Source organism: Oncorhynchus mykiss, chromosome 18, assembly GCF_013265735.2.
Source record: "Oncorhynchus mykiss isolate Arlee chromosome 18, USDA_OmykA_1.1, whole genome shotgun sequence".
NCBI lineage: Eukaryota > Metazoa > Chordata > Actinopteri > Salmoniformes > Salmonidae > Oncorhynchus > Oncorhynchus mykiss.
In genome coordinates this window covers 53,262,519-53,285,466 of record NC_048582.1, presented here as the reverse complement: position 1 = coordinate 53,285,466, position 22,948 = coordinate 53,262,519, and the positions used below count along the sequence as shown (strand labels likewise).

Below are 22,948 nucleotides of genomic sequence, written 5' to 3'. Positions count from 1 at the left end.
ACTAGTATGGGCTATCTCCCTGAAGTTCCTTTTAGGTTCACTCACGCGTGGGTACAGCTAGAGGTGCAGTTGTTAGCTAGCAAGAAATGTGATTCACTTTGCTAGATAGCTATGCTGCACTTGAACGACTTATTCACAGTTAGCACATATCTTAGTTGTCAATAAAAAAAAATGTATTTGGCATCACTCAAATGGTAGGGAGGGCAGGCAGGCAAGTTCCCATTCAGTTGTCAAATCGTGGGTTGGGACCAATGATATGTATACACCCTGGATGACTGACAGGGGGCACTGTATTGAAGCCACCACGCACCCATCTTGGCACGCCTCAATTGTAAAACATATTTTGGATGCTATATAAACATTAGTGTTGTGTGGGTAAAATCACTGGGGAAGCCATGCCAGACATTTTTTTTATATTACAACCTACGTGTTGTGATAATTGTGAAGTTTACCTGGGGTAAATTCAATTGATTGGACATGATTTGGAAAGGCACACACTTTTCTATATAATGTCCCACAATTGACAGTGCATGTCAGAGCAAAAACAAAGGAATTGTCCGTAGAGCTCCGAGACAGGATTGTGTCAAGGCACAGATCTGGGGATGGGCACCAAAAACATTCTACAGCAAATCAAATCAAATTGTATTTGTCACATACACATGGTTCACAGATGTTAATGTGAGTGTAGCGAAATGCTTGTGCTTCTAGTTCCGACCATGTAGTAATATCTAACAAGTAATCTAACCTAACAATTTCACAACAACTACCTTATACACACAAGTGTAAAGGAATTAATAAGAGTATGTACATAAAAATATATGTTCGGCCATAGGCAAGATGCAGTAGATGGTATCGAGTACAGTATATACATATGAGATGAGTAATGTAGGGTATGTAAAAAATGTTCCTTTGAGAAATGAAGTAGCACTGTTCAGAACGAGGGTAGAGAGAAGTGTTCTCTTTGTTAGAGGCACGTGACCTGAAAGCTGGCTACACTTTGTTTTCCTCCGGTATTGAACACAGTTTATCCCGTCTTAAATGTTATCGATTATTTACGTTAAATACCAAAATGTGTATTAGGAAAGTTGTTTGAAATGTTTGGACAAAGATTACAGGTAACTTATGAGATATTTAGTAGTCATGTTGCGCGAGTTGGAACCGGTGTTTTTCTGGATCAAACGCGCCAAATAAATGGACATTTTGGATATATATCAATGGAATTAATCGAACAAAAGGACCATTTGTGATGTTTATGGGACATATTGGAGATTCCAACAGAAGAAGCTCGTCATTATTATATCTTTATTTCTGCGTTTTGTGTCGCTCCTGGCGGGTTGAAATATGAATGTCTGCGTTTGTTTTCTGGGGTGCTGTACTCAGATAATAGCATCGTTTGCGTTCGCTGTAAAGCCTTTTTGAAATCTGACACGTTTGCTGGATTCACAACAAGTGTAGCTTTAATTTGGTGAATTGCGTGTGTGATTTCATGAAAGTTGAATTTTTATAGTAATTTATTTGAATTTGGCGCTCTCACCTGGATGTTGGCCAGGTGGGACGCTAGCGTCCCACATATCCCAGAGAAGTTAACATGCCACTCACGACAAAAGCTCCAGCTGAAATGTCATTGCAGAATCCATAAATTAAATGTGTAATGAAGCATATGTGTAACTGTATGAAGCAAAGGTCTTCAGTTAAAACATTCTACTGCAATGGTTTTACAAGTTGGATTGTACAACCCAGAATGAAGGGTTTGAAAGGATGAAATGTCTGGTTTTATGTGTTGATTTTATTTACAACCCAGAATGAAGGGTTTGAAAGGATGAAATGTCTGGTTTTATGTGTTGATTTTATTTACAACCCAGAATGAAGGGTTTGAAAGGATGAAATGTCTGGTTTTATGTGTTGATTTTGTTTACTACCCAGAATAAAGGGTTTGAAAGTGTCTGGTTTTAGAATGAAGGGTTTGAAAGTGTCTGGTTTTAGAATGAAGGGTTTGAAAGTGTCTGGTTTTATGCATTGATTTTGTTTACTTACTTCTTTGATAGTTTAAGTAATAACCAAATTAATCAAATGTAATGATAATTATTACAGAGTGAATGATAAGAGGAACTTTGTTTGTGCTTTTCTAATAACACATTTCTGTGTTCATGCAAGTGACTGAATGTTCCTGGGAGTAATCCTCACTATCAGGAGAGCAATTTGGCAGTATGCCCAGAACCTTGTTTTGAAAACAAAAGGGATATCTCAGTTTTAAGGTCTCAGCTTGGAGAGAGGAAGCCTTATGAGGTATTGGTCGGTCACATGCATAAACCAAACGTTAATGATGAATTCATTCTAAATAATGAATAAGCTAAATCATGCAACTATAACTTGTCTGTGTAAGCAGCATATAAGAGATCTAATGGGACTGCCTTAGACAGAGCTCCTGACAGAAGTGTACTATGGTGCATCAAGTTGGTTGGAACCTCTCCAGTTAACTGACAATAAAGAATGATTCATTTAAGTTTGACTGAGTGTCCCTGTGTAGAATATCCATGACAAGATTGATAGTGAAATGTTATAATGTTGAAATAATAGGATGATGAGGGGATGTTGAATGTTTTAGGTTAGAGTGAAATAAGAATTGAGTGAAATTAGAATATTAAAGGTTGTGACGTCACTACCATTAAAGTGATGACGGCTATTTTATCAAATCAATTGACTAATTATGTGATTAAATTAATAATGTAACAATTAACTCCTTAGTAACTTGGAACACCATGGGGAAAAAATGGTTTAATGAGTTACCGTTTCCCAATTAACTCCAGAATATATCGTTATCATACCAGTCATCCATTCATCTTTATTCATATCCATTAATCACATCAGTCTCATTATGAACGTTGCAAAATTATTGGATACAGTTAAAGTCTAAAGTTTATATACACCTTAGCCAAATACATTTAAACTCAGTTCTTCACAATTCCTGACATTTAATCCTAGTACAAATTCCCTGTCTTAGGTCAGTTAGGATCACCACTTTATTTTAAGAATGTGAAATGTCAGAATAATAGTAGAGAGAATTATTTATTTCAGCTTTTATTTCTTACATCACATTCCCAGTGGGTCAGAAGTTTACATACACTCAATTAGCATTTGGTAGCATTGCCTTTAAAGTGTTTAACTTGAGTCAAACATTTTGGGTTGCCTTCCACAAGCTTCCCACAATAAGTTTGGTGAATTTTGGCCCATTCCTCCTGACAGAGCTGGTGTAACAGTCAGGTTTGTAGGCCTCCTTGCTCGCACGCACTTTTCAGTTCTGCCCACAAATGTTCTATAGGATTGAGGTCAGGGCTTTGTGATGGCCACTCCAATACCTTGACTTTGTTGTCCTTAAGCCATTTTGCCACAACTTTGGAAGTATGCTTGGGGTCATTGTCCATTTGGAAGACCCATTTGTGACCAAGCTTCAACTTCCTGACTGATGTCTTGAGATGTTGCTTCAATATATCCATATAATTTTCCTGCCTCATGATGCCATCCATTTTGTGAAGTGCACGAGTCCCTCCTGCAGCAAAGCACCCCCACAACATGATGCTGCCACAACTGTGCTTCAAGGTTGGGATGGTGTTCTTCGGCTTGCAAGCATCCCCCTTTTTCCTCCAAACATAACGATGATCATTATGGCCAAACAGTTCTATTTTTGATTTATCTGACCAGAGGACATTTCTCCAAAAAGTACAATATTTATCCCCATGTGCAGTTGCAAACTGGCTTTTTTATGGCGGTTTTGGAGTGGTGGCTTCTTCCTTGCTGAGCGGCCTTTCAGGTTATGTCGATATAGGACTCGTTTTACTGTGGATATAGATACTTTGTAACTGTTTCCTCCAGCATCTTCACAAGGTTCTTTGCTGTTGTTCTGGGATTGATTTGCACTTTTCGCACCAAAGTACGTTCATCTCTAGGAGACAGAACGCGTCTCCTTCCTGAGCGGTATGATGGCTACGTGGTCCCATGGTGTTTATATTTGCGTACTATTGTTTGTACAGATGAACGTGGTACATTCAGGCGTTTGGAAATTGCTCTCAAGGATGAACCAGACTTGTGGAGGTCTACAAAAAAATTTCTGCGGTCTTGGCTGATTTCTTTAGATTTTCCCATGATGTCAAGCAAAGAGTCACTGAGTTTGAAGGTAGGCCTTGAAATACATCCACAGGTACACCTCCAGTTGACTCAAATTATGTCAATTAGCCTCAGAAGCTTCTAAAGCCATGACATCATTTTCTGTACATTTCCAAGCTGTTTAAAGGCGAAGTCAACTTAGTGTATGTAAACTTCTGACCCACTGGAATTGTGATCCAGTGAATTATAAGTGAAATATTCTGTCTGTAAACAACTGTTGGAAACATTACTTGTGTCATGCACAAAGTAGATGTCCTAACCGACTTGCCAAAACTATAGTTTGTTAACTTGAAATTTGTGGAGTGGTTGAAAAATGAGTTTTAATGACTCCAACCTAAGTGTACTTATATACTTCAACTGTATATATGTATTTTTTTTAAGTGAATCACATTTTTATTTGGGGTACCCCTGTACCCCAGTTTGGGAATAGCTGCTTTAGATGATACATAAACGGTACAGAGAACAAAGAGGTTGGAGAACATTTATTTACTTTATTTTCTCTCTCTCTCTCGCTCTCACACTTTCACACACGCACCCTAGTCCTGGTCGTACACCCTGCCGTAGAGACATGCGGTCACCAGTCCGACGGACATCCCTGAGTGTTCCATAGTCACTCGACCATCTGTGGTCTTCTCGATCCGGTCGGGTCCATCTACAACCATGCCACTACCTAGCAACGATGGGTAAACATACCGCGTTCCGAACTTCCCCTCCAACCGGAAGTCCACTCTAGACTCTGCCTCCTCCACTCCCTTTCCACAGGAGCTGACCTCTGACCCCGAGCACCGGACCAACGCACACACCTGGAGGGTGAAGGATTAATCATTAATCATTGATACCATGAGACGACTAAGTGAAAAATCTGCCAATGTGCCCTTGAGCAAGGCACTAATTGCTAATTGCATCTGTAAGTAGCTCTGGATAAGAGCATCTGCTAAATGACTAAAACTGAAAGGAACTTGTAGACTGGTAGACTTAAATAAAAAAATGTAAAACATTGCAAGTATGCACAAGGCAGGATCCCTACCAGTTCCAAATGTAAGCTGTAATCAGAGTTGGGGTCAATTCCATTTCAATTCCTGTCAATTCAGAAAGTAAACCAAATTCCGAATTTTAAATTTCAGTGTACTTCCTGAATTGACTGGAATTTAAATGTAATTGACCCCAACCCTGGTTGTAATGCATGTAATGTAAATGTTTCTCCCTACCTGCAAGGCGAAGTGTCCGTCAGCCGTGTGATTGCCAGCAAATGCCCCTAGAGCATAGAGCTCCGTATTGCCACCCTGTGGGGACCGTCGGTACTGCAGGTGGCAGCAGAGAGGACCGTCACACACAGTCAGCTGGCCCTCTGAACCATGCAGCAGGACGAAGGAGAATGGGTCACACATCATAGAGGAGATGAAGTGAGAGGGGGATGGGGAGGGATTGGGAGAGAAGGTAGGAAGAGAAGCGGAGAGAGGTTCACCCTCACCCTGTCCTCCTGTCTCCCCCTGCCCCTTTGCCTCACCCTGTCCGCCTGTCTCTCCCTGCCCCTTTGCCTGCTTCTGTGTTGCCAGCCAGTCACTGTCCAGTACAGGTATCCTCAACACCAGCAGCTTCCCCTCCTCTGGCTCCCCGGGGTGGTGGAAGGCGTGGTGATAGATGGAAGTACTAGGGGTGTAGATGCCGCTGCCCGTCATAGCCTTGCTGTCATGCCTGAGGTTAGCCGCCAGCAGAGTGACGTTAGCTCCCAGACTGACCGCTCTCTGGATCTGAACTGCTGTTAGTAGAGGAAGCAGATTCATCCAGGCTGTGGGGAAGATCATCTGTCTGATACCCTGAGAGAGATGAAGACAAACATTAAGACTTTGGATGAATTCATTTGCATCCATATTGAAACATTGTGCGACTTTGTGTACCTTCTCCAGTAGTCTGACAGTAGGGTCGTGAAACAGGATGTCAAAGCAGGTGAACACTCCAAACCGTCCGGCGAACGGCGTGTCAAAGGTCACCACCTCTAGTCTGGGCGGGGTATCGAATTCCTTCTCGAAGAACAGGTTTTGTTTGTGGTAGCGAGCCGCCAGGGAACCATCAGACCTGCAGTGAATGGGAAAACTAAATGTATTTTCATCTATATAGCCCAAATCCTTGTGTAAAAGTAATACAATTATTATGCAAATAAAATAAAGTCCTATAGAGAATGGTTGCTGATAAGGGTGCGCATAGGATGAAAAGCAAAAACATAATTCCAATAATTCCTAAAAAGCTTTTGGAAATCAATTCCCCTATTCCAAGAGAACCTCTGGAGGTTTAGAATACCTGTAGTGCTCCCTGTACAATAAATTATTTTCTCACAGGATCAAGAAACGTGTTTAAAACAGAAACAACCCATTTACCACCGACCTGAAGACTACATCAGTGTTGAACTGCCAGCGCCCATCAGGGGGGCAGGGAGTTTGAGAGGGGTCAAGGTGGGGATGAGAGGTCAGAGGGCAGGGCTGGAGGTCAGGCATGTTTGCCACCAGGTACAGTTGGTGACGTCGAGCCATGCAGCTCAAACTCTGGAGGACCTGAGAGAGAACAGGGCAGAACACACATTCAAATTGATGACATTAGACATGGATGGTGGTAAGTAAAGGTGTGTGTGTGCATGTGCATGTGTATACCTCAGTGTGATTGTGTCTGTCAGGTTGTGTACAGGGGTTCCAGTCCTCAGTCAGTGGGTCAGGGATGGTCTCTAGGTAACCAGAGATGGACAGACGACTGAAGTTGAATCCATGGATACCGTCTTCTGGAAATACTATGATCTGAGCCCCCTGGAAGAGAGTCAGAGAGAGTGTCTATGTTTGCTTTGGCAATGTATAACACTTTCCATGCCAATGAATCCTTTTGAATTAGAAAGACCGAGACAAGGAGAGAGAGCAAGAAAGAGGGATGTGGAGGTTGTTTCTCTATGTGTGTTGTGATGGAACAGTAACGTGATAGAAAGGGGTAAATGGAGCTGTAAAGCTGATAACTCAAAAACTTCAGATTGATGTTTATCCTCCTGGTCAAAGGTACGTCTTCTCCAGTCCTCGAGAGCTTATCTGCAGGGTGTGCAGGCTTTGTTCCAGCCCTGTATTAACACATCTAGTTGTATTAATTGAAAGAGAAGACCATCTCCCAGTCCCTCCCACAGGTGTGCCGCTGCCCTTTTGAATTATAAAGACCGAGACATGGAGAGAGAGGGACGTGGAGGTTGTTTCTCTGTGTGTTATGAAGGAACAAGGTGTACCTGTTCCGCTGCCCGTTCGGCCTGCTCCTCATAGACCTTCAGGTTCCTCATCATGTGCTCGAGCGCCGCGGTCCGAGACAGAGGCACATGCGGCTCTGGGTTCAGAATCACCTTGTGCTCGTAGACTGCGGCCACGTAAGATGGACCAGGAGTCCCCTCTGTCCTGTCCCCAGCCCAGGTTAAGGTTACTGGGGACAGATAGAGAACAGCAACCACCACTGCCAGGAGGACACGGAGGGACATGGCGGAATGACTATTGCCCAGGAACTTCTGACTTTTTATAGAGGACCAATGAGTACAACGAGTTCAATGATCACAGTCCAAATTTTCAACATTCGTACCTTGAGGCTGGTCATCTCTCCTCATCTTTAGGGTTACAGCAGTTCACAACACACTCTCCATTCGCTAAACAGTTTTACATACACACACAGAATAAAAAAGTGCACATTCACTCACACACACACACACAAACTCAAGGTCACAGCTGGCACAACACACACACAGGCTAATGGCTACACACCCACGGAGTACATATACACCCACAGAATTACATTCACATTCACACACACAAACGGTCTTCCTGAGCCTAAATACACACCCGTTTGGGCCAAGATATTACAAGGACAGTATTTAATGAGTAGAGGAGTGTAGTAGGGGTATTGATGTTCAGTTGGGGTATGTACTGAGTAGAGGAGTGTAGTAGGGGTATTGATGTTCAGTTGGGGTATGTACTGAGTAGAGGAGCGTAGTAGGGGTATTGATGTTCAGTTGGGGTATGTACTGAGTAGAGGAGTGTAGTAGGGGTATTGATGTTCAGTTGGGGTATGTACTGAGTAGAGGAGTGCAGTAGGGGTATTGATGTTCAGTTGGGGTATGTACTGAGTAGAGGAGTGTAGTAGGGGTATTGATGTTCAGTTGGGGTATGTACTGAGTAGAGGAGTGCAGTAGGGGTATTGATGTTCAGTTGGGGTATGTACTGAGTAGAGGAGTGTAGTAGGGGTATTGATGTTCAGTTGGGGTATGTACTGAGTAGAGGAGTGCAGTAGGGGTATTGATGTTCAGTTGGGGTATGTACTGAGTAGAGGAGTGCAGTAGGGGTATTGATGTTCAGTTGGGGTATGTACTGAGTAGAGGAGTGCAGTAGGGGTATTGATGTTCAGTTGGGGTATGTACTGAGTAGAGGAGTGTAGTAGGGGTATTGATGTTCAGTTGGGGTATGTACTGAGTAGAGGAGTGTAGTAGGGGTATTGATGTTCAGTTGGGGTATGTACTGAGTAGAGGAGTGTAGTAGGGGTATTGATGTTCAGTTGGGGTATGTACTGAGTAGAGGAGTGTAGGGGTATTGATGTTCAGTTGGGGTATGTACTGAGTAGAGGAGTGTAGTAGGGGTATTGATGTTCAGTTGGGGTATGTACTGAGTAGAGGAGTGCAGTAGGGGTATTGATGTTCAGTTGGGGTATGTACTGAGTAGAGGAGTGCAGTAGGGGTATTGATGTTCAGTTGGAGACGGCTTTTTTAAACATTAAAACGATATAGTGAAGCCCTGAGGAGTTTTTTTTATTTTTATTATATATATATTTTTTAATGTTACCCCTTTTTCTCCCCAATTTCGTGGTATCCAATTGTTGTAGTAGCTACTATCTTGTCTCATTGCTACAACTCCCGTACGGGCTCGGGAGAGACGAAGGTTGAATGTCATGCGTCCTCCGATACACAACCCAACCGCACTGCTTCTTAACACAGCGCGCCTCCAACCCGTTCTAATTCATTTGATCAATACACGTGCATGTTGTTGTCTTACTTCTAATTCATTTGATCAATTGAGGATTTTGAGAATCTGATTAATTAATTAGAAATCATACATTCTGGAATAAAGGGACCTAGTACCAGACTATAGTACTAGGACATTGGTAGGAGTCTGTGAAGGATTTAATCTAGGCCTTGCCAGACAGGAGAGATTATCCTTATAATGTCTAAAGTGAAAGCTCTGACCTGAACAGCAGGAAGCATGTTAGGTTGAGGAGTTAGGCACTAGGCTCTGGGGATTGTCCGCTAAGGCCCTTATCGCCTAGGTTGAGATATAGTTCCTAGCTGTGGCCAGCCTGTTGATTAGGTTGTGCAGCCTCTATCAGGCCTTTAAGGACTGGGACAAGGTGTAACTGACTGATTTGGGATAGGCAGATCCGGCTTGGATTCCGGCCCAGAAAAGGGCACACACACACAGACAGGGAGTCTCAGAGCTCTGACGCAAGTCATGAGATAACACTGCACCAGCTGAGAGTAGCAGGAAGAAAACACTCTCGCCAGTGTGTGTGTGTGTCAGGTAGTGTTTGTTTACATCCATTAGCATTGAGGGAGAGACACAATGGTGACTTTGGGGTTAAAGTGTGTGAGTGTGTTGGGGGGCAGGTTCCTGTTTGTGAGGCTACAGTGCGTCAGTGTCAGACACACACAGACACACACAATGAAGTGTCAGGATGTGTTTTATTCTAAGAACAGATACATAGTGTAGGTCAGAGACACAGAGCATAAATATAGACTCTCTCTACTGGAGTTAGGCTGTACTCTCCCCATACACCATACAGGAGTCATACACCAACACTACAACTGCATTGAAACAGTCTCTACACACACGGTCGCCCTACTTACCACGCATAGCGACACACACAAACACGTACAACACATAGTAATTGCAAACAACCCCAGTCAGTCTATGTGAGGGAGAAAAACTGCAGTAACAACCCGTCTGTCTATGTGAGGGAGAAAAACTGCAGTAACAACCCCAGTCTGTCTATGTGAGGGAGAAAAACTGCAGTAACATGCTGTTCCTCTGACACACACACACACACACACACACACACACACACACACACACACACACACACACACACACACACACGCGCGCGCGCGCGCGCGCTGAGACCACAGTAACCTCTGTCCCTGACACACGTTGTGGGATCAGGGGAGCCGGGGGGCTCAACAGCCATATTTACATATCTCTCTCCAGGATAATTCCAACATGTCACAATAGTGGAAACTCCCCCCAGCTTACACCAATCAATAGCTTTTAAATCCATGACAGTGATTGTGCAAGTCCACCCTTTTTGGAAGATTGGGACACAGCCATAGCAAGGTCTCTTTCACACCCTTCCTTGGTTTGGAGTGTTTTAAGGTGTAGACAATAGACTTGCCTGGCTATGATCCCCCACAATCCCCAAGTTTATTTCCCCTTCCAGGTTATTCCAGATCAGTTCTGGCCAAGATCCAAAATGGCACCCTATTGCCAATATTCCATATTTCCTATGCATGGAATAGGGTGTGATTTCAGATTTGTCCCTGGAGTGAATAAAACACATTGTAATGTTACTGAAGTTCATAGAAACGCTCAGTTAGAGTTTAGGCTTAAAGGTCATGAGTCAAGGGTCAAGGGTAAGAGGTGAAGTTGTCTGTCCGTTAGGCGCTGTTGGTCTGGAGGATGGTAAGGTTGGGAATATGTGTTGTAGTGGCGGAGCTGGAGGTCGTCTTGGGGTCATCCTTGGAGTCGTCGTTCCCAGGATGCAGTGGGTGTGTTATTGTTAGGGTCAGCTTACTTAGACCTGCCTCCAACTTCTGCTCCGCGCCCTCTGCTCTGTCCCCTACACACACACACACACACACACACACACATACAAAAGCAGAGTTAAAGGTGAATAAACTTATTTTCTAACATACAGTCCTATAAACAGTAGCCCAACAATAATCCAAACAATTAACACATTTATAGACACAAAGTCACCGGAAAAACACATACACCCACCTCTTTCCTGGTCGCAGTCTGGGGAGGAGGCTCCACTGCACTGGGAGCGGGGACCGAGGAGAGGAGAACCACACCTCCACTCTGGGCTTAGCCAGCCGCCAGGACTGTGTCCCTCCATGGCACTGGGACAGGACGAGGACATAAGGGATGGGCAGGGGGAGAGGTAGGCAGAGGGGGTGGAGAATGAGGAGGAGGGCAGGTCCAGAGGGGTGGAGGGGTAGGCATGGAGAGAAGAGGAGGGCATATCGAGGGGAGCGGAAGTGGAGTGTGTTTTTGTCTCTTCCTCTGATCCACCCCTGTTATCGCCTTCATCAAACGTCACAGATGCCACTGGAAAACACACACAAATTAACATACACACACATTAAAACCTGGCTGTGTGCACGTATCTGTGTGTGACACTCACAGGACAGTCCGTCTGACTCCATCTTGAAGTTGGTGATGTCCTCATTTCCCCCCTCCCCCTCAGCCCCCACGCCCCTCCCTCTGGTTCCCATGGTGATGGAGTGTCGCCGGGAGTGGATCTCCTCGGAGATGGTCTCTAGGTTATGCAGCGTTGTGCGGTAGTCTGCCTTGGCAACGGTCAGCTTGGCCTGAAACTTGTCTACATGTCGTCTTAGTTGCTGAGAGAGAAGAAGAGACGTTACAACACAGGGTGTTACAACACACAAGCAACTTATTGTGTATCTATGGCAACAATAAACACTGTACATACCTCAAGTTGTAGGTAGTATTTTGCCTTCAGTTCAAAATATGGCCTGCAGGTGGAGAGAGAGAGCGGGGGAGAGAAAGGGAGTGGGGGAGAGAGAGAGAGCGGGGGAGAGAGAGAGAGCGGGGGAGAGAGAGAGAGGGCGGGGAGAGAGAGAGAGGGCGGGGAGAGAGAGAGAGAGCGGGGGAGAGAGAGAGAGCGGGGAGAGAGAGAGAGCGGGGGAGAGAGCGAGAGCGGGGAGAGAGAGAGAGCGGGGGAGAGAAAGAGAGAGAGAGAGAGAGAGAAGGCGAGGGAGAGAGAGAAGGCGAGAGAGAGAGAGAGAGAGAGAGAGAGAGGGGCAGAGAGAGAAGGCGAGAGAGAGAGAGAGAGAGAGAGAGAGAGAGAGGGGGAGAGAGAGAAGGCGAGAGAGAGAGAAGGCGAGAGAGAGAGAGAGGGGGAGAGAGAGAGCGAGAGAAGGCGAGAGATAGAGAGAGAGAGAGAGAGAGAGAGAGAGAGAGAGAGGGGGGGGGGGGAGAGAGAGAAGGAGAGAGAGAGAGAGAGAAGGCGAGAGAGAGAGGGGGGGGGAGAGAGAGAAGGTGAGAGAGAGAGAGAGAGAGAGAGAGGGAGAGAGAGAAGGTGAGAGAGAGAGAGAGAGAGAGAGAGAGAGAGAGAGAGCGAGAGAGAGAGAGAGGGGGAGAGAGAGAAGGCAAGAGAGAGAGAGATAGAGAGAGAGAGAGAGAGAGAGAGAGAAGGCAAGAGAGAGAGAAGGAGAGAAGACGAGAGAGAGAAAGAGAGAGAGAGAAGGCGAGAGAGAGAGCGATTTGAATCACTAGTTCTTTCAGAGCGCTGTATAGTCGTTATAGCAACCATGAACCTCTGGAAAAATAACACTCCACCTCCAACAGCTGCTACATTCCACAGGCCCTTAAGGGAAACACACACTTCGCCCCCAAACTCACACACACACACTACTCCAAAACTCACACATAGTACAAACACACACACACACTACCCCCAAAAATCTCAAACACACACATACAATCACACACACATGTACCTACACTATGCCCAAACTCATACACAACAGGCACAGGCCTACCCGGCCAACATCTGCAGGTCATCACATTCAGCACCGAGAGGCCCAAGATAGGGGCGGCTGAGTGTGTGTATCGTTCCTTTATCTTCTCAGCTAGTCAGTCACATTATCAGGACCAAAACACACACACACACACCTGGACTTGTTGATGGCGCGTTTTAGTTTCTTCTCCAGCTGTCTCATATGACTGATGCAGGCGTTATAGTGGTTCGCCGTCTTTCTGTGCTCTAATTCGCTACGAGTCCTCGCCGTCTCCGCCTCCATCACCTGCAACAGCCAATAGGGTGGCAGAGTCAGTCTAGCAAAGTCAGTCTTTGGTGTGTGTGCTTTGATCTATTCCACCAAGATCAAGCTACTACTACTACTAATAGCGACGTGCATGCACACATACACACACACACACACACAAGCGACGTGCATGCCCCACCCTGAGGATCAGTCTTTTTCAGCCATTCATTTCCTGTGTTTGAGGGGAGCAAAATCTACTTGTCTCTTATATCTTGCTGGATTGATTGCATTCATTTTTCTCTGGCAATTCTTTCCCACTCTTCCATGTGCCATTTGTTTTCCCCGTTAACGTTACGATCACAGAAACGTTTGTAATCACCTGTCAAACACACTGGTAATGGCTGAAATGGGCTCAGTGGAATACATTGTCATTCTGTTGCGTCTATATAAGAACGGAGAAGCTTGGTCTGGGATTTAACGCTTGTGGGTGCAGGTAGGTCGAGACAGCACTTGTGGGTGCAGGTAGGCCGAGACAGCACTTGTGGGTGCAGGTAGGCCGAGACAGCGCTTGTGGGTGCAGGTAGGCCGAGACAGCGCTTGTGGGTGCAGGTAGGTCGAGACAGCACTTGTGGGTGCAGGTAGGCCGAGACAGGGCTTGTGGGTGCAGGTAGGTCGAGACAGCACTTGTGGGTGCAGGTAGGCCGAGACAGCACTTGTGGGTGCAGGTAGGCAGAGACAGCACTTGTGGGTGCAGGTAGGCAGAGACAGCACTTGTGGGTGCAGGTAGGCAGAGACAGCACTTGTGGGTGCAGGTAGGCAGAGACAGCACTTGTGGGTGCAGGTAGGTCGAGACAGCGGTGGTGGGTGCAGGTAGGCAGAGACAGCACTTGTGGGTGCAGGTAGGTCGAGACAGTGCTTGTGGGTGCAGGTAGGCAGAGACAGCGCTTGTGGGTGCAGGTAGGTCGAGACAGCGCTTGTGGGTGCAGGTAGGTCGAGACAGCACTTGTGGGTGCAGGTAGGTCGAGACAGCGCTTGTGGGTGCAGGTAGGTCGAGACAGCGGTGGTGGGTGCAGGTAGGCCGAGACAGCGCTTGTGGGTGCAGGTAGGTCGAGACAGCGCTTGTGGGTGCAGGTAGGTCGAGACAGCGCTTGTGGGTGCAGGTAGGTCGAGACAGCACTTGTGGGTGCAGGTAGGTCGAGACAGCGCTTGTGGGTGCAGGTAGGTCGAGACAGCGCTTGTGGGTGCAGGTAGGTCGAGACAGCACTTGTGGGTGCAGAAAGGTCGAGACAGCACTTGTGGGTGCAGGTAGGCAGAGACAGCACTTGTGGGTGCAGGTAGGTCGAGACAGCGCTTGTGGGTGCAGGTAGGTCGAGACAGCGCTTGTGGGTGCAGGTAGGTCGAGACAGCACTTGTGGGTGCAGGTAGGCAGAGACAGCACTTGTGGGTGCAGGTAGGCAGAGACAGCACTTGTGGGTGCAGGTAGGCCGAGACAGCACTTGTGGGTGCAGGTAGGCCGAGACAGCACTTGTGGGTGCAGGTAGGCAGAGACAGCACTTGTGGGTGCAGGTAGGTCGAGACAGCACTTGTGGGTGCAGGTAGGTCGAGACAGCGCTTGTGGGTGCAGGTAGGTCGAGACAGCACTTGTGGGTGCAGGTAGGTCGAGACAGCGCTTGTGGGTGCAGGTAGGTCGAGACAGCACTTGTGGGTGCAGGTAGGTCGAGACAGCACTTGTGGGTGCAGGTAGGCCGAGACAGCACTTGTGGGTGCAGGTAGGTCGAGACAGCACTTGTGGGTGCAGGTAGGTCGAGACAGCACTTGTGGGTGCAGGTAGGTCGAGACAGCACTTGTGGGTGCAGGTAGGCCGAGACAGCACTTGTGGGTGCAGGTAGGCCGAGACAGCACTTGTGGGTGCAGGTAGGCCGAGACAGCGGTGGTGGGTGCAGGTAGGTCGAGACAGCGCTTGTGGGTGCAGGTAGGTCGAGACAGTGCTTGTGGGTGCAGGTAGGCCGAGACAGCGCTTGTGGGTGCAGGTAGGCCGAGACAGCGCTTGTGGGTGCAGGTAGGCCGAGACAGCACTTGTGGGTGCAGGTAGGCCGAGACAGCGCTTGTGGGTGCAGGTAGGCCGAGACAGCGCTTGTGGGTGCAGGTAGGCCGAGACAGCACTTGTGGGTGCAGGTAGGCCGAGACAGCGCTTGTGGGTGCAGGTAGGTCGAGACAGTGCTTGTGGGTGCAGGTAGGCCGAGACAGCACTTGTGGGTGCAGGTAGGCCGAGACAGCGGTGGTGGGTGCAGGTAGGTCGAGACAGCACTTGTGGGTGCAGGTAGGCCGAGACAGCGGTGGTGGGTGCAGGTAGGTCGAGACAGCACTTGTGGGTGCAGGTAGGCCAAGACAGCACTTGTGGGTGCAGGTAGGCCGAGACAGCACTTGTGGGTGCAGGTAGGTCGAGACAGCACTTGTGGGTGCAGGTAAGCCGAGACAGCACTTGTGGGTGCAGGTAGGTCGAGACAGCACTTGTGGGTGCAGGTAGGCCGAGACAGCACTTGTGGGTGCAGGTAGGTCGAGACAGCGCTTGTGGGTGCAGGTAGGTCGAGACAGCACTTGTGGGTGCAGGTAGGCCGAGACAGCACTTGTGGGTGCAGGTAGGCCGAGACAGCACTTGTGGGTGCAGGTAGGTCGAGACAGCACTTGTGGGTGCAGGTAGGCCGAGACAGCACTTGTGGGTGCAGGTAGGCCGAGACAGCGGTGGTGGGTGCAGGTAGGTCGAGACAGCGGTGGTGGGTGCAGGTAGGTCGAGACAGCACTTGTGGGTGCAGGTAGGCCGAGACAGCACTTGTGGGTGCAGGTAGGTCGAGACAGCACTTGTGGGTGCAGGTAGGTCGAGACAGCACTTGTGGGTGCAGGTAGGCCGAGACAGCACTTGTGGGTGCAGGTAGGCCGAGACAGCACTTGTGGGTGCAGGTAGGCCGAGACAGCACTTGTGGGTGCAGGTTGGCCGAGACAGCGCTTGTGGGTGCAGGTAGGTCGAGACAGCGGTGGTGGGTGCAGGTAGGTCGAGACAGCGGTGGTGGGTGCAGGTAGGCCGAGACAGCGGTGGTGGGTGCAGGTAGGTCGAGACAGCGGTGGTGGGTGCAGGTAGGTCGAGACAGCGGTGGTGGGTGCAGGTAGGTCGAGACAGCACTTGTGGGTGCAGGTAGGTCGAGACAGTGCTTGTGGGTGCAGGTAGGTCGAGACAGCGGTGGTGGGTGCAGGTAGGCCGAGACAGCACTTGTGGGTGCAGGTAGGCCGAGACAGCGCTTGTGGGTGCAGGTAGGCCGAGACAGCACTTGTGGGTGCAGGTAGGCCGAGACAGCGGTGGTGGGTGCAGGTAGGCCGAGACAGCACTTGTGGGTGCAGGTAGGCAGAGACAGCACTTGTGGGTGCAGGTAGGTCGAGACAGCGCTTGTGGGTGCAGGTAGGCCGAGACAGCGGTGGTGGGTGCAGGTAGGCCGAGACAGCACTTGTGGGTGCAGGTAGGCAGAGACAGCACTTGTGGGTGCAGGTAGGCCGAGACAGCGCTTGTGGGTGCTGGTAGGCCGAGACAGCACTTGTGGGTGCAGGTAGGCAGAGACAGCACTTGTGGGTGCAGGTAGGTCGAGACAGCACTTGTGGGTGCAGGTAGGTCGAGACAGCACTTGTGGGTGCAGGTAGGTCGAGACAGCACTTGTGGGTGCAGGTAGGCCGAGACAGCGGTGGTGGGTGCAGGTAGGCCGAGACAGCACTTGTGGGTGCAGGTAGGCAGAGACAGCACTTGTGGGTGCAGGTAGGCCGAGACAGCGCTTGTGGGTGCAGGTAGGCCGAGACAGCACTTGTGGGTGCAGGTAGGCAGAGACAGCGCTTGTGGGTGCAGGTAGGTCGAGACAGCACTTGTGGGTGCAGGTAGGTCGAGACAGCACTTGTGGGTGCAGGTAGGCAGAGACAGCGCTTGTGGGTGCAGGTAGGTCGAGACAGCGCTTGTGGGTGCAGGTAGGTCGAGACAGCACTTGTGGGTGCAGGTAGGCAGAGACAGCACTTGTGGGTGCAGGTAGGCAGAGACAGCACTTGTGGGTGCAGGTAGGCCGAGACAGCGCTTGTGGGTGCAGGTAGGCCGAGACAGCGCTTGTGGGTGCAGGTAGGCAGAGACAGCGCTTGTGGGTGCAGGTAGGCCGAGACAGCGCTTGTGGGTGCAGGTAGGCCGAGACAGCACTTGTGGGTGCAGGTAGGCCGAGACAGCGCTTGTGGGTGCAGGTAGGTCGAGACAGCACTTGTGGGTGCAGGTAGGCCGAGACAGCGCTTGTGGGTGCAGGTAGGTCGAGACAGCACTTGTGGGTGCAGGTAGGCCGAGACAGCACTTGTGGGTGCAGGTAGGTCGAGACAGCACTTGTGGGTGCAGGTAGGCCGAGACAGCACTTGTGGGTGCAGGTAGGTCGAGACAGCACTTGTGGGTGCAGGTAGGCCGAGACAGCGCTTGTGGGTGCAGGTAGGTCGAGACAGCACTTGTGGGTGCAGGTAGGCCGAGACAGCGCTTGTGGGTGCAGGTAGGCAGAGACAGCGCTTGTGGGTGCAGGTAGGCCGAGACAGCACTTGTGGGTGCAGGTAGGCCGAGACAGCACTTGTGGGTGCAGGTAGGCCGAGACAGCACTTGTGGGTGCAGGTAGGCCGAGACAGCACTTGTGGGTGCAGGTAGGCCGAGACAGCACTTGTGGGTGCAGGTAGGCCGAGACAGCACTTGTGGGTGCAGGTAGGCCGAGACAGCGCTTGTGGGTGCAGGTAGGCAGAGACAGCACTTGTGGGTGCAGGTAGGCAGAGACAGCGCTTGTGGGTGCAGGTAGGCAGAGACAGCACTTGTGGGTGCAGGTAGGCCGAGACAGCGCTTGTGGGTGCAGGTAGGCCGAGACAGCGCTTGTGGGTGCAGGTAGGCAGAGACAGCACTTGTGGGTGCAGGTAGGCAGAGACAGCACTTGTGGGTGCAGGTAGGCAGAGACAGCGCTTGTGGGTGCAGGTAGGCCGAGACAGCGCTTGTGGGTGCAGGTAGGCCGAGACAGCGCTTGTGGGTGCAGGTAGGTCGAGACAGTCCAAGACTTTGGTGGCTGCAGCCCTATTTCACCCCTTTAGGTGAATTAACTTATTCATATATACACAAATTAACCCGGTGTTTTTATCTGCAATAATTCCGTCAATATCTGATGTATTTTAAAAATTCTAAAGGTTTGGAGTATCTTCATCCATGTCCAACTGTTGTATTTATTAGACTTGTTTTAAAACCTTTTAACAATTTTGATGACCATTGCTACTACAAATGCCTAATCAAGCTAAGCAAGCTAACAAACCCAGTCGGTCACAGTCTGCACACACTGTAGCTTTCCAGGACCAAGAGTTGTGTGTTTACCCACCCTGTTGGTGGCGTGGTTGAGCATCTCCTGCCAGGCTGAATCAAACTGTCTGCTGTCCTCCTCCAGGAGTCTCTCCTCTGCCAGGGCGATGGTCTCTTTAGCCGCCCCCAGGATCTCCACCGCCCTCTGAAACTCCCCCGTCGCCCTCTGGGCCTCCAGCTGGGCCTGGGGGGGTAATGAATGCTTTAACGTACTTTAATGAATACCTGAATACTTTATTTAAAGGGAAATGTACTTTGCATGATCCCTCTCAAAAATAGGTTTCTAACCTTCTGGTTATTATTCCTGATTAAATAATGGTTATATAAAAAACAAACAGGAGGGGGAGGAGAGGGGACGATGGTGGGGAGGAGAGGGGACGATGGTGGGGAGGAGAGGGGGTGGTGGTGGGGAGGAGAGGGGACGATGGTGGGGAGGAGAGGGGACGATGGTGGGGAGGAGAGGGGGTGGTGGTGGGGAGGAGAGGGGACGATGGTGGGGAGGAGAGGGGACGATGGTGGGGAGGAGAGGGGACGATGGTGGGGAGGAGAGGGGACGGTGGTGGGGAGGAGAGGGGACGATGGTGGGGAGGAGAGGGGACGATGGTGGGGAGGAGAGGGGACGATGGTGGGGAGGAGAGGGGACGATGGTGGTGAGGAGAGGGGACGATGGTGGTGAGGAGAGGGGACGATGGTGGTGAGGAGAGGGGACGATGGTGGGGAGGAGAGGGGACGATGGTGGTGAGGAGAGGGGACGATGGTGGGGAGGAGAGGGGACGATGGTGGGGAGGAGAGGGGACGATGGTGGGGAGGAGAGGGGACGATGGTGGGGAGGAGAGGGGACGATGGTGGGGAGGAGAGGGGACGATGGTGGTGAGGAGAGGGGACGATGGTGGTGAGGAGAGGGGACGATGGTGGTGAGGAGAGGGGACGATGGTGGGGAGGAGAGGGGACGATGGTGGTGAGGAGAGGGGACGATGGTGGGGAGGAGAGGGGACGATGGTGGGGAGGAGAGGGGACGATGGTGGGGAGGAGAGGGGACGATGGTGGGGAGGAGAGGGGACGATGGTGGGGAGGAGAGGGGACGATGGTGGGGAGGAGAGGGGACGATGGTGGGGAGGAGAGGGGACGATGGTGGGGAGGAGAGGGGACGATGGTGGGGAGGAGAGGGGACGATGGTGGGGAGGAGAGGGGACGATGGTGGGGAGGAGAGGGGACGATGGTGGGGAGGAGAGGGGACGATGGTGGGGAGGAGAGGGGATGATGGTGGGGAGGAGAGGGGACGATGGTGGGGAGGAGAGGGGACGATGGTGGGGAGGAGAGGGGACGATGGTGGGGAGGAGAGGGGGTGGTGGTGGGGAGGAGAGGGGATGATGGTGGGGAGGAGAGGGGATGATGGTGGGGAGGAGAGGGGACGATGGTGGGGAGGAGAGGGGACGATGGTGGGGAGGAGAGGGGACGATGGTGGGGAGGAGAGGGGGTGGTGGTGGGGAGGAGAGGGGATGATGGTGGGGAGGTGAGGGGGTGGTGGTGGTGAGGAGAGGGGATGATGGTGGGGAGGAGAGGGGACGATGGTGGGGAGGAGAGGGGACGATGGTGGGGAGGAGAGGGGACGATGGTGGGGAGGAGAGGGGACGATGGTGGGGAGGAGAGGGGACGATGGTGGTGAGGAGAGGGGATGATGGTGGGGAGGAGAGGGGACGATGGTGGGGAGGAGAGGGGACGATGGTGGGGAGGAGAGGGGACGATGGTGGGGAGGAGAGGGGACGATGGTGGGGAGGAGAGGGGGTGGTGGTGGGGAGGAGAGGGGACGATGGTGGGGAGGAGAGGGGACAATGGTGGGGAGGAGAGGGGGTGGTGGTGGGGAGGAGAGGGGACGATGGTGGTGAGGAGAGGGGACGATGGTGGGGAGGAGAGGGGACGATGGTGGTGAGGAGAGGGGACGATGGTGGGGAGGAGAGGGGACGATGGTGGGGAGGAGAGGGGACGATGGTGGGGAGGAGAGGGGACGATGGTGGGGAGGAGAGGGGACGATGGTGGGGAGGAGAGGGGGTGGTGGTGGGGAGGAGAGGGGACGATGGTGGGGAGGAGAGGGGACGATGGTGGGGAGGAGAGGGGACGATGGTGGGGAGGAGAGGGGGATGGTGGTGGGGAGGAGAGGGGACGATGGTGGGGAGGAGAGGGGACGATGGTGGTGAGGAGAGGGGACGATGGTGGTGAGGAGAGGGGGTGGTGGTGGGGAGGAGAGGGGACGATGGTGGGGAGGAGAGGGGACGATGGTGGTGAGGAGAGGGGGTGGTGGTGGGGAGGAGAGGGGACGATGGTGGGGAGGAGAGGGGACGATGGTGGTGAGGAGAGGGGGTGGTGGTGGGGAGGAGAGGGGACGATGGTGGGGAGGAGAGGGGACGATGGTGGTGAGGAGAGGGGACGATGGTGGGGAGGAGAGGGGACGATGGTGGGGAGGAGAGGGGACGATGGTGGGGAGGAGAGGGGGTGGTGGGGAGGAGAGGGGACGATGGTGGGGAGGAGAGGGGACGATGGTGGGGAGGAGAGGGGACGATGGTGGTGAGGAGAGGGGACGATGGTGGGGAGGAGAGGGGACGATGGTGGTGAGGAGAGGGGACGATGGTGGTGAGGAGAGGGGACGATGGTGGTGAGGAGAGGGGACGATGGTGGGAGGAGAGGGGACGATGGTGGGGAGGAGAGGGGACGATGGTGGGGAGGAGAGGGGACTGATGGTGGTGAGGAGAGGGGACGATGGTGGGGAGGAGAGGGGACGATGGTGGGGAGGAGAGGGGACGATGGTGGGGAGGAGAGGGGACGATGGTGGGGAGGAGAGGGGACGATGGTGGGGAGGAGAGGGGACGATGGTGGTGAGGAGAGGGGACGATGGTGGGGAGGAGAGGGGACGATGGTGGGGAGGAGAGGGGACGATGGTGGGGAGGAGAGGGGACTGATGGTGGGGAGGAGAGGGGACGATGGTGGGGAGGAGAGGGGACGATGGTGGGGAGGAGAGGGGACGATGGTGGGGAGGAGAGGGGACGATGGTGGGGAGGAGAGGGGACGATGGTGGGGAGGAGAGGGGACGATGGTGGTGAGGAGAGGGGACGATGGTGGGGAGGAGAGGGGACGATGGTGGGGAGGAGAGGGGACGATGGTGGTGAGGAGAGGGGACGATGGTGGGGAGGAGAGGGGACGATGGTGGTGAGGAGAGGGGACGATGGTGGTGAGGAGAGGGGACGATGGTGGGGAGGAGAGGGGACGATGGTGGGGAGGAGAGGGGACGATGGTGGGGAGGAGAGGGGACGATGGTGGGGAGGAGAGGGGACGATGGTGGGAGGAGAGGGGACGATGGTGGGGAGGAGAGGGGACGATGGTGGGGAGGAGAGGGGACGATGGTGGGGAGGAGAGGGGACGATGGTGGGGAGGAGAGGGGACGATGGTGGGAGGAGAGGGGACGATGGTGGGGAGGAGAGGGGACGATGGTGGGGAGGAGAGGGGACGATGGTGGGGAGGAGAGGGGACGATGGTGGGGAGGAGAGGGGACGATGGTGGGGAGGAGAGGGGACGATGGTGGGGAGGAGAGGGGACGATGGTGGTGAGGAGAGGGGACGATGGTGGGGAGGAGAGGGGACGATGGTGGGGAGGAGAGGGGACGATGGTGGGGAGGAGAGGGGACGATGGTGGGGAGGAGAGGGGACGATGGTGGGGAGGAGAGGGGACGATGGTGGGGAGGAGAGGGGACGATGGTGGGGAGGAGAGGGGACGATGGTGGGGAGGAGAGGGGACGATGGTGGGGAGGAGAGGGGACGATGGTGGGGAGGAGAGGGGACGATGGTGGGGAGGAGAGGGGACGATGGTGGGGAGGAGAGGGGACGATGGTGGGGAGGAGAGGGGACGATGGTGGGGAGGAGAGGGGACGATGGTGGGGAGGAGAGGGGACGATGGTGGTGAGGAGAGGGGACGATGGTGGGGAGGAGAGGGGACGATGGTGGGGAGGAGAGGGGACGATGGTGGGGAGGAGAGGGGACGATGGTGGGGAGGAGAGGGGACGATGGTGGGGAGGAGAGGGGACGATGGTGGTGAGGAGAGGGGACGATGGTGGGGAGGAGAGGGGACGATGGTGGGGAGGAGAGGGGACGATGGTGGGGAGGAGAGGGGACGATGGTGGGGAGGAGAGGGGACGATGGTGGGGAGGAGAGGGGACGATGGTGGTGAGGAGAGGGGACGATGGTGGGGAGGAGAGGGGACGATGGTGGGGAGGAGAGGGGACGATGGTGGTGAGGAGAGGGGACGATGGTGGGGAGGAGAGGGGACGATGGTGGGGAGGAGAGGGGACG

General features: G+C 52.1%; 2 protein-coding genes across 3 annotated transcripts in view; both read right to left on the bottom strand.

Moving 5' to 3' along the window:
• Positions 1 to 7,682, bottom strand: part of LOC110496519 (biotinidase) — a 29,342-nt gene extending 21,660 nt beyond the window's left edge. Inside the window, exons 1-6 of one of the 2 annotated variants that reach the window (XM_021572466.2) lie at positions 7,415 to 7,682; positions 6,807 to 6,956; positions 6,544 to 6,710; positions 6,060 to 6,237; positions 5,370 to 5,978; positions 4,629 to 4,964 (exon numbers count right to left, since the gene is read on the bottom strand). In XM_021572466.2, coding sequence (XP_021428141.2) covers positions 4,698 to 4,964; positions 5,370 to 5,978; positions 6,060 to 6,237; positions 6,544 to 6,710; positions 6,807 to 6,956; positions 7,415 to 7,657 — 1,614 coding nt within the window. In that variant the 5' untranslated portion in view covers positions 7,658 to 7,682 and the 3' untranslated portion in view covers positions 4,629 to 4,697. Of the gene's footprint in view, positions 1 to 4,628; positions 4,965 to 5,369; positions 5,979 to 6,059; positions 6,238 to 6,543; positions 6,711 to 6,806; positions 6,957 to 7,414 lie in introns of those variants that run through there. The other variant, XM_036953242.1, reaches the window with a different exon arrangement.
• A 2,728-nt stretch (positions 7,683 to 10,410) lies between these two features.
• The window catches only part of sh3bp5a (SH3-domain binding protein 5a (BTK-associated)), a 76,519-nt gene continuing 63,981 nt past the window's right edge, over positions 10,411 to 22,948 (bottom strand). Inside the window, exons 4-9 of the mRNA XM_036953243.1 lie at positions 18,631 to 18,795; positions 13,131 to 13,261; positions 11,926 to 11,968; positions 11,617 to 11,833; positions 11,211 to 11,540; positions 10,411 to 11,049 (exon numbers count right to left, since the gene is read on the bottom strand). Coding sequence (XP_036809138.1) covers positions 10,868 to 11,049; positions 11,211 to 11,540; positions 11,617 to 11,833; positions 11,926 to 11,968; positions 13,131 to 13,261; positions 18,631 to 18,795 — 1,068 coding nt within the window. The 3' untranslated portion in view covers positions 10,411 to 10,867. The remainder of the gene's footprint in view (positions 11,050 to 11,210; positions 11,541 to 11,616; positions 11,834 to 11,925; positions 11,969 to 13,130; positions 13,262 to 18,630; positions 18,796 to 22,948) is intronic.